Here is an 11,302-nt window from a genome sequence, read left to right as displayed (position 1 = left end):
TTTACGGCCGATTGCAATAAGCGATATTCATGAAAATGATTTTTCGTGTTTCCATAAGGCCTTCTTCACGTAGTTCACATACAAACCAGAGGGGGGGGGGGGGGGTAAATCAAGCACGCGGCCTCAGTAAAACCTTTATTAGACGTGAAGGAAGTCTGTCTGGAAGCAGATTACGATAACAATGCAGATATACACAGACAGCGCCCGTAAAATATCAAAGAATATGCCGCTGAATATCATAAAGTTATGATCTCATTTCACAGGAAGCTCTGCTCTTCCTCAGGACTCTTCTCTGGTGATGTCACTTCCTGTCCGTCCACTGGTGATGTCACTTCCTGTTCTCCAGGAGACTCTGACATCTGATGGCTGTGGCGAGACAGAAAATTATCATCATCTTCATCATCATCATCATGAAGTTTGAACCATACTTTTAGTTTGGATACATCAACACGTCTATCGGACAGAGAATATGAATATTAATCTTTTTTTTAAACTATTGGTACCTTACTGCGTCCGGCGCAGCACTGCCCCAGGTTTCTATGGTGATGTCAGTGACAGGGATGATGTAACTGCCGTGGGGGGGGCCTGCCTCCTCTGGCTCCGCCTCCAGCCGGCGAACACTGACCTGGGGGGCGGGACTTCCTGTAAAGAACACTGGATCAGATCTCCCAGTCCAGCCTCTGTGATCATAACATTGTGGACTGAGAATGTGGTTCTAACCATCGGCGTCTTCCTGGTCTCCTATTGGACAGCCTGTGGACCGGTCCAGGTCTCCTATTGGACGGCCTATGGAACTGACCACAGCTGGATTTTCACCTTTCAGGAAGTCCTCGCTGAGCTGGAGGTAACGCTGACACAACAACAACAACAATATGACTTCCTGTCAGCAGCGAGGACCCGTTGAACCTGGGTACAGAGCCAGACTTCATGTGGCTCTGGTCCTAAGTCTCCTCTTCCCAGACTTTATGTGGTTCTGGTCCTAAGTCTCCTCCTCTGAGGGTTCAACTCACCCTTTAAATCCTCCACCCTGTTCAATTACATTTAACTTAGAGTATGAAATCAGAACGAAAGTTCTCTCAACACACTAAGCTGCTACGTCCTGCTACGCCCTGCAGTATTCTGCTACGCCCTACTACGCCCTGCAGTATTCTACTACGCCCTGCAGTATTCTGCTACGCCCTGCAGTATTCTGCTACGCCCTACTACGCCCTGCAGTATTCTGCTACGCCCTGCAGTATTCTGCTACGCCCTACTATGCCCTGCAGTATTCTGCTACGCCCTACTATGCCCTGCAGTATTCTGCTACGCCCTGCAGTATTCTGCTATGCCCTACTATGCCCTGCAGTATTCTGCTACGCCCTGCTATGCCCTGCAGTATTCTGCTACGCCCTGCAGTATTCTGCTACGCCCTACTATGCCCTGCAGTATTCTGCTACGCCCTGCAGTATTCTTCTACGCCCTACTATGCCCTGCAGTATTCTGCTACGCCCTGCAGTATTCTGCTACGCCCTGCTATGCCCTGCAGTGTATTTAGACATGATGAGAAAAATATTTTTTTAAACATTAAAGCACGTAAACATGTTCCAGAAGAAACCAAAAAAAAAGTATGATCCTGAAAATTAACGCATTAGTAGGATTACTATTGTAACAGAGTACTCTGGTACCTTTCTCTAGAATTACTGATAGAGTACTCTGGTACCTTTCTCTGGAATTACTGATAGAGTACTCTGGTACCTTTCTCTAGAATTACTGATAGAGTACTCTGGTACCTTTCTCTAGAATTACTGATAGAGTACTCTGGTATCTTTCTCTAGAATTACTGATAGAGTACTCTGGTACCTTTCTCTAGAATTACTGATAGAGTACTCTGGTACCTTTCTGTAGTCGTCGGTCATCATGTTGCCCACGGCGACGACCAGCGAGGAGAAAGAAGGTCTGGACTCAGGTTTCTCCTCCCAACACAGTTTCATCAGATCATAACTGGAAACACAATGTGAAATATCAGAAATCATGATCAGAAATCAGTCATCACATGTCAGACGTCAGGAATAGCCCCAAAATCCCCATCACCGAAACCCACCAGACTCCATGTAAATAATCACTACTTTAGTGTGTATAGAGCAGCATATCTCCACCAGACTCCATGTAAATAATCACTACTTTTAGTGTGTATAGAGCAGCATATCTCCACCAGACTCCATGTAAATAATCACTACTTTTAGCGTGTATAGAGCAGCATATCTCCACCAGACTCCATGTAAATAATCACTACTTTTAGTGTGTATAGAGCAGCATATCTCCACCAGACTCCATGTAAATAATCACTACTTTTAGCGTGTATAGAGCAGCATGTCTCCACCAGACTCCATGTAAATAATCACTACTTTTAGTGTGTATAGAGCAGCATATCTCCACCAGACTCCATGTAAATAATCACTACTTTTAGCATGTATAGAGCAGCATATCTCCACCAGACTCCATGTAAATAATCACTACTTTTAGCGTGTATAGAGCAGCATATCTCCACCAGACTCCATGTAAATAATCACTACTTTTAGCGTGTATAGAGCAGCATATCTCCACCAGACTCCATGTAAATAATCACTACTTTTAGCGTGTATAGAGCAGCATATCTCCACATGTAAATGGGTGAATTAAGAGTTTATTCCAACCAGACCACAGTGGTGATTGTTGGAACAGTGGAAAGATGAACCAAGACGGCTTTTGGTAGTTTTATTTAGTTTCTGTCCACTTTGAATGAAGTGTGTTTTACGATGGTAAAAGTAGTGATTATTTACATGGAGTTTGGTGGGTTTGGTGAGGGTGATTTTTCAGTTTCACGTTTAACAAACACTTGAAAATACATGCTTTTCTCGCCTACATTTTTACCCCAAATAAAGTGATGCAGTTCCACATCCTTTGGCCTCTGGGATGACCCTGAGGTCGTTGGGAAGTTAACACTCTCAACCTTTAGTTTCTAGTGGCAGTGTGACACCAGGCCTTACTGACACAGAGCTACACAGGTTACAACAGAGAAATTCTTTTTCTGTCCAAGTAAATCATCTGTGAAATGCTTAAAAAACACTACTGTAAGCATATGACATGGGCTATATACAAAAATAGTACCACCGCCACATGTCTCAGCTTAAAACAGAAAAAGTCCAGAAAAAAAATGACTTAGAAAATGGATTTTATATGAATTTATTTCTACAGATATATCTGTGCGTTTTTCTCATTTCCTTTCAGAAAAAAAGCCCAAAAAGTGCAAAATACAAAACTTCTCAAATAAAAAACCACATCCACATCACTCACACACATACCTGAAGTAATTACATACATAAATTTATAGAAATAAATAATTATAAATTGATGAAATGGTGAAATGCAATAACTAAGGCCTTATTTTTGCTTTGACAAAAGGAGCCATCACAGGGTTAAAATGTTCTGATCAACTTAGGTATCAATAAACTCGTCTTCTTATTGGCTACACAGGGAGGCTGGTTTCATAACATCTTGTTTTAACTGGAAGGAATAGCTGTCAATCTTTCCCAGGTTCCTCCTCTGTAAACCTCTTTCTGTAAGTCACCTTATGCTTTGTGTGTGGGCTTATTGGAATCATGAGACTTTAAGCTTTCTAAAGATGTGCTGCATGAGCGTGTTTATGAAGATCTAATGCTTGCAATTTATGAGTGAAGCAAATGTTGTCTCCTAAAATGGAGAGAACGGCCCGGCAGAGAGGTAGCGATGAGGTTTCTAAAGGCCAACATGACAACGAGAGCTTTGAGTCCTACATGTCGTTGGGGGCGTGGTCAGGGCGACTCATCCTGTATCCTCTCTTCAGAGACGTGTAAAACTGCTGAGTCATGGGAAGGTCGGGGTATGGACTCCCCCCTGCGACAACACACACAATACTGCAGAAATGAGCATGATAGCAGAAAATCTCCAGATGAATCATAATAAAACTATAAGTGAGATCTAGGTGTAGTGTTGCCGTGGTTACCCAGGGAGAAGATCTCCCATAGCAGGACTCCATAGGACCAGACGTCACTCTGAGAGCTGTAGATGTTCTGGAAGATACTCTCTGGAGACATCCACTTCACCGGCAGGAAGCTCTGAAACACAGAACACACATACTTATACTACTTAGAATACTTATAGAAAATACTCTCTATCAGATCATAGTCCAGACGATCACATTAGGGTCAGGGTCTCTCTGCTGACTCTACCCGTTGTCTTTAGTCCAGACGACCACGTTAGGGTCAGGGTCTCTCTGCTGACTCTACCCGTTGTCTTTAGTCCAGACGACCACGTTAGGGTCAGGGTCTCTCTGCTGACTCTACCCGTTGTCTTTAGTCCAGACGACCACGTTAGGGTCAGGGTCTCTCTGCTGACTCTACCCGTTGTCTTTAGTCCAGACGACCACGTTAGGGTCAGGGTCTCTCTGCTGACTCTACCCGTTGTCTTTAGTCCAGACGACCACGTTAGGGTCAGGGTCTCTCTGCTGACTCTACCCGTTGTCTTTAGTCCAGACGACCACGTTAGGGTCAGGGTCTCTCTGCTGACTCTACCCGTTGTCTTTAGTCCAGACGACCACGTTAGGGTCAGGGTCTCTCTGCTGACTCTACCCGTTGTCTTTAGTCCAGACGGCCACGTTAGGGTCAGGGTCTCTCTGCTGACTCTACCTGCTTGGACTAGTTTTTTGTGATTTTGCTCGTCCTGATTATTATGTCTGTCACAGTTCTTTGAACTTGACTCCTGCTCTCCCCACCGGATCTTTGGACTATTGGACACGGACCCACCGAAACACGTTACCACGCATGCTCTGTACCCCGGATTTCCATTGGATTCCCAATGGATTTCCATTAGATTCCCTTTGGATTCCCACTGGATTTCTATTGGATTCCCATTAGATTCCCATTGGATTCCCATTGGATTCCCATTAGATTCCCATTAGATTCCCATTGGATTCCCATTGGATTCCCATTAGATTCCCATTAGATTCCCATTAGATTCCCATTGGATTCCCATTGGATTCCCATTAGATTCCCATTAGATTCCCATTGGATTCCCATTAGATTCCCATTGGATTCCCATTAGATTCCCATTGGATTCCCATTAGATTCCCATTGGATTCCCATTGGATTCCCATTAGATTCCCATTGGATTCCCATTGGATTCCCATTAGATTCCCATTAGATTCCCATTGGATTCCCATTAGATTCCCATTGGATTCCCATTAGATTCCCATTGGATTCCCATTGGATTCCCATTAGATTCCCATTGGATTCCCATTAGATTCCCATTGGATTCCCATTGGATTCCCATTGGATTCCCATTGGATTCCCATTAGATTCCCATTAGATTCCCACTGGATTCCCATTAGATTCCCATTGGATTCCCACTGGATTCCCATTAGATTCCCATTGGATTCCCATTGGATTCCCATTAGATTCCCATTGGATTCCCATTGGATTCCCATTAGATTCCCACTGGATTCCCATTGGAGGTTTTTCCTTGTTGCATTCCCTACTTGGACATTGGAATAAACCTGTTAAACTATCATTTTCTTGTGTTTCATCTGGGTTCAGCCTAGTTTCACATGTAACAATAAAACTACTATGTATTTAAATGTTTATCAGAAGTTAATAACGATAATGAACTGACTTGTCCCCTAGACACGTAGTCCTGATCCTTCAACACAAATACTAACACTTATAATATTTATAACCTTTATAATATTTATAATATTTATTATACTGATAATACTTATTAAAACTTATAATATTTAAAAAGCTAATTAATAATAATTAATTCAGTTTATGAAGTTAATGGACTGACGTGTCCCCTGGAGACGTAGTCCTGGTCCTTCTTCAGGTCTCGGGCCAAACCATGGTCACAGACCTTCACCAGCTTCCCCTCGCAGACCAGGACGTTCCTCGCTGCCAGGTCCCTGTGGACGCACTGCAGGACAGACAGGAGGACAGGGGGACATGTCAACACACAGCAGGACAGACAGTAGGACAAAGAGGGACATCGGACACAGGGACACATCAACACACTATCCAATCAGAAATATAATCAGACATATTGATGGCATCATTGGCAACACCGAGTTCCCGCACCCCCCCCCCCCCCACACACACACACACACACACACACACACACACACACACACACTCCCCACCCTGTCTGTCATACATAGGCAACATGACATGTGTCTTAGTGAGGTACGTGTCTGGAGGACAGGAAGTCCATGGCCTGAGAGATCTGGAAGGAGAAACTGAGGAGGTCACTGGGGCTGAGGAGAGAGGACGCCCCCTGGTGGTCTGGAAGACACACACACACACACACACACACACACACACACACACACACACACACACACACACACACACAGACACGCACACACACAGACACACAGACACGCACAAACACAGACACACACACACACAGACACGCACACACACAGACACACACACACACACACACAGACACACACACACACAGACACGCACACACACAGACACACAGACACGCACACACACAGACACACACACAGACAAACACGCACACACGTACAGACACACAGACACGCACACACGTACACACGTACACACACACACACACAGTTACACAGTTTCTTCAGATCATGCTGATAATGTTGGTTAGTTGCTGTACGTCATATGTCACCTAGCAGTGTGCACGGTGGTGTGCACGGCGGTGTGCACGGCGGCGTGCACGGCGTCTCGTACACGGCGGGCTGGATGTCGGCGTAGCTGAGCTCCTTCATGGCGACGTATTCAACGCTCTCTTCTTTATTCATGTCCATGTAACCTCCATCACTGTCACTGCAGGGAGAGACAGACAGGTCAGAGAGACAGACAGGGTAGAGACAGACAGGGTAGAGACACACAGGGTAGAGACAGACAGGTTAGAGAGACAGGATAGAGAGACAGTCTAGAGACAGAAAGGTTAGAGGGACAGGTTAGAGAGACAGAAAGGTTAGAGACAGACAGGTTAGAGAGACAGACATGTTTGAGACAGACAGGTCAGAGAGACAGACAGGGTAGAGACAGACAGATTAGAGACAGACAGGGTAGAGACAGACAGGGTAGAGACAGACAGGGTAGAGACAGACAGGTTAGAGATAGGCAGGTTAGAGAGAGAGACAGAGCGACAGGTTAGAGAGACAGACAGGTTAGAGACAGACAGGTTAGAGAGACAGACAGGTTAGAGAGACAGACAGGTTAGAGAGACAGACAGGTGACCTGAGTGTGTCAGTCTGCAGGAAGGTGTGTTTGTTCCTCTGCAGGTAGCCGACCAGGTCTCCATAACGACAGAACTCCGTAATCAGATAGACAGGACCTGGACAGACAGACAAGCAGTGTGAGACAGACAAGACCTGGACAGACAGACAGACAGACAGATAGACAGATAGACAGGCAGATTTAACGTGCACACCTCCTCTCGTGCACGCTCCCAGCAGGTTGACCACGTTGAGATGAGGACCAAGATGAAGAAGAACCTTCAGCTCAGACATCAGGGACTGGTCTGCTCCACTGCTGGCTACACACACACACACAGACACACACACACACACACACACACACAGACACACACACACACAGACACAGACACACACACACAGACACACACACACACACCACACACACACACCACACACACACACACACCCACACAACACAGAGACCACACACACACACACACACACAGACACACACACACACGCACAGAGACACACACACACAGACACACACACACACACACACACACACAGACACACACACACACACACACACACTCACACACACACCACACACACACAGAGACACACACACACACACAGACACACACACACACACTCAGACACACACACACACACACAGAGAGACACACACACACACGCACAGAACACACACACACAGAGAGACACACACACACACACACACACACAGAGACACACACATACACAGACACACGCACACACACAAACACAGACAAAGACACACACAACACACACACACTCACACACACACACACACACACAGACATACACACAGATACATCAATATACAGTAAGTATTTAAACAAACCATGGAGGGTCTGATGTCCTCGTAGGTGCATGTCCACTGTGAGAGACATGTCCACTGTGAGAGATATGTCCACTGTGAGAGATATGTCCACTGTGAGAGACATGTCCACTGTGAGAGACGTGTCCACTGTGAGAGACATGTCCACTGTGAGAGACATGTCCACTGTGAGAGACATGTCCACTGTGAGAGATATGTCCACTGTGAGAGATATGTCCACTGTGAGAGACATGTCCACTGTGAGAGACGTGTCCACTGTGAGAGACGTGTCCACTGTGAGAGATATGTCCACTGTGAGAGACATGTCCACTGTGAGAGACATGTCCACTGTGAGAGACATGTCCATTGTGAGAGACATAATCTAAAAAAACATCCAGAAATCACAACATATGATTTATTAACTATTTATTTGTATGATCAGCTGTAAATAAGTATTTAACACCTGAGAAGATCCATGTTAATATCTGGTCCAGCAGCCTTTGGTTCCAACGGTTCCTGTAGTCCTGCACCAGGTCTGACACCCTGCAGAAGGGATTCTGGTCCCCCCTCCACACAGATCTTCTCTAGACCAGTCAGGTTTCTGGGCTCCCTCCAAAGATTCTCTATTGGGTTTAGGTCTGGAGACTGGCTAGTTCCCCCCAGAACCTTGATCTGGTTCTTCCAGAGCCCCCCCTTGGTTCTCCTGGTTGTGGTCTTCAGGTCTTTGTCATGTTGGAAGACCTCGACCCATCTTCAATACTCTAACTGAGGGAAAGAGGTTGGTCCCCAAAATCTCCCAATCCATGGCCCCGGTCCTCCTCTCCTTAATACAGTGCAGTCCCCCTGTCCCATGTGCAGAACCCCCCCCAAAGCATGATACTACCCCCCCATGCTCCACAGTAGGGATGGTGGTCTTGGGATGGTCCTCATCATTCTTCTTCCTCCAAACACGGTTAGTGGAATCAGGACCAAAAAGTTCTATTCTGGTCTCATCAGACCACAGGACTTCCTCCCATGACTCCTCTGGATCCTCCAGATGGTTGTTGGCAGACTTAAGACGGGCCTGGACCTGGTCTGGTTTAAGCAGGGGAACCTTCCGGGCCATGCAGGATTTAAACCATGACGTCTTAGTGTATTACCAACAGTAACCTTGGAAACGGTGGTCCCAGCCCATAAATAGTTAAAAATCATACATTGTGATTTCTGGATGTTTTTTAGATTATGTCTCTCACAGTGGACATGTCTCTCCCAGTGGACATGTCTCTCACAGTGGACATGTCTCTCACAGTGGACATGTCTCTCACAGTGGACATGTCTCTCACAGTGGACATGCACCTACGAGGACATCAGACCCTCCATGGTCTCTAAGTGGGAGAACTTGTTAAATACTGATTATACTCACTGTATTACATCACTGAATTACAGACAGACAGACAGACAGACAGACAGACAGACAGACAGACAGACAGACAGGCAGACAGACAGGCAGACAGACAGACAGACAGGCAGACAGACAAACAGACAGACAGACAGACAGGTAGACAGACAGGCAGACAGACAGACAGGCAGACAGACAGACAGACAGGCAGACAGACAGGCAGACAGACAGACAGACAGACAGACAGACAGACAGACAGACAGGCAGACAGACAGGCAGACAGACAGACAGACAGGCAGACAGACAAACAGACAGACAGACAGACAGGTAGACAGACAGGCAGACAGACAGACAGGCAGACAGACAGACAGACAGGCAGACAGACAGGCAGACAGGTTCGTACCTTTTACCATCTTAACGGCCACTTTAGTTGTAGAGTGAGAGTGAAGCAGACCAGAGACCGTCGCCGCGACAACACGACCAAAAGCACCTGAACCCAACACTTGACCTGCAGACAGACAGGCAGAGAGAGACAGGCAGACAGACACAGAGACAGACAGAGAGAGAGACAGCGAGAGAGACCGGCAGACAGACACAGAGAGAGACAGAGAGAGAGACAGCGAGAGAGACAGGCAGACAGACACAGAGAGAGAGAGAGAGAGAGACAGGCAAACAGAGAGATAGACAGAGAGAGAGACAGGCAGACAGACACAGAGAGAGACAGAGAGAGAGACAGGCAAACAGAGAGATAGACAGAGAGAGAGACAGGCAGACAGACACACAGAGAGAGAGAGAGAGAGACAGGCAAACAGAGAGAGAGACAGAGAGAGAGACAGGCAGACAGACACAGAGAGAGAGAGACAGGTGGACAGACACAGAGAGAGAGACAGGCAGATAGACACAGAGAGAGACAGAGAGAGAGAGAGAGACAGGCAGACAGACACAGAGAGAGACAGAGAGAGAGAGACAGGCAGACAGACACAGAGAGAGAGACAGCGAGAGAGACCGGCAGACAGACACAGAGAGAGACAGAGAGAGAGAGAGAGACAGGCAGACAGACACAGAGAGAGACAGAGAGAGAGACAGAGAGAGAGACAGAGAGAGAGACAGGCAGACAGACACAGAGAGAGACAGAGAGAGAGACAGAGAGAGAGACAGAGAGAGAGACAGAGAGAGAAACAGAGAGAGAGACAGAGAGAGAGACAGACAGGCAGAGGGGATTATTTCTGTATTTTACTGCATATTCTTGTCTCTGATGATGTAGTAGTATTACCGAGTACTACTTGTTCTCAGAGTGTTGTGTATTATATATTGTAGTATTACCTAGTACTACTTGTTCTCAGAGTGTTGTGTATTATATATTGTAGTATTACCGAGTACTACTTGTTCTCAGAGTGTTGTGTATTATATATTGTAGTATTACCTAGTACTACTTGTTCTCAGAGTGTTGTGTATTATATATTGTAGTATTACCTAGTACTACGTGTTCTCAGAGCATTATAACAGAGTATATATGTAGTATTACCTAGTACTACGTGTTCTCAGAGCATTAAACAGAGGTATTAATCGTAGTATTACCTAGTACTACGTGTTCTCAGAGCATTATAAACAGAGTATATATCGTAGTATTACCTAGTACTACGTGTTCTCAGAGCATTATAAACAGAGTATATATCGTAGTATTACCTAGTACTACGTGTTCTCAGAGCATTATAAACAGAGTATATATCGTAGTATTACCTAGTACTACGTGTTCTCAGAGCATTATAAACAGAGTATATATCGTAGTATTACCTAGTCTCGTTTTCCCGCGGTACTTCCCAGGCAGAGTTGT

The 11,302-nt window shown here is 45.8% G+C and overlaps 1 protein-coding gene across 1 annotated transcript; it reads right to left on the bottom strand.

Moving 5' to 3' along the window:
* Positions 1-123: 123 nt before the first annotated feature.
* LOC116679512 (platelet-derived growth factor receptor beta) lies at positions 124-11,295 on the bottom strand. Its single transcript, XM_032509173.1, has 14 exons — positions 11,273-11,295; positions 11,209-11,220; positions 9,872-9,976; positions 7,462-7,566; positions 7,269-7,365; positions 6,731-6,848; positions 6,232-6,330; positions 5,839-5,961; positions 4,001-4,112; positions 3,792-3,891; positions 1,875-1,980; positions 721-850; positions 504-642; positions 124-366 (listed from the first exon to the last, which is right to left on the bottom strand). Exons 3-14 carry the CDS (start codon positions 9,879-9,881, stop codon positions 258-260), a joined length of 1,248 nt encoding a protein of 415 aa, XP_032365064.1. The 5' UTR covers positions 9,882-9,976; positions 11,209-11,220; positions 11,273-11,295; the 3' UTR covers positions 124-257.
* Positions 11,296-11,302: the final 7 nt, after the last annotated feature.

Source organism: Etheostoma spectabile, unplaced genomic scaffold, assembly GCF_008692095.1.
Source record: "Etheostoma spectabile isolate EspeVRDwgs_2016 unplaced genomic scaffold, UIUC_Espe_1.0 scaffold00016431, whole genome shotgun sequence".
Lineage (NCBI taxonomy): Eukaryota > Metazoa > Chordata > Actinopteri > Perciformes > Percidae > Etheostoma > Etheostoma spectabile.
Note: the sequence above shows the minus strand (reverse complement) of the source record. Positions and strands in the feature narration are given on the sequence as shown.

Coding starts and splice junctions, on each gene's coding strand:
- LOC116679512 (XM_032509173.1), bottom strand. Junction 6,849..7,268: donor CTGCAGACTGACACACTCAG/GTCACCTGTCTG, acceptor CTCTCCCTGCAG/TGACAGTGATGGAGGTTACA. Junction 367..503: donor GCTGCGCCGGACGCAGTAAG/GTACCAATAGTT, acceptor GTCTCGCCACAG/CCATCAGATGTCAGAGTCTC.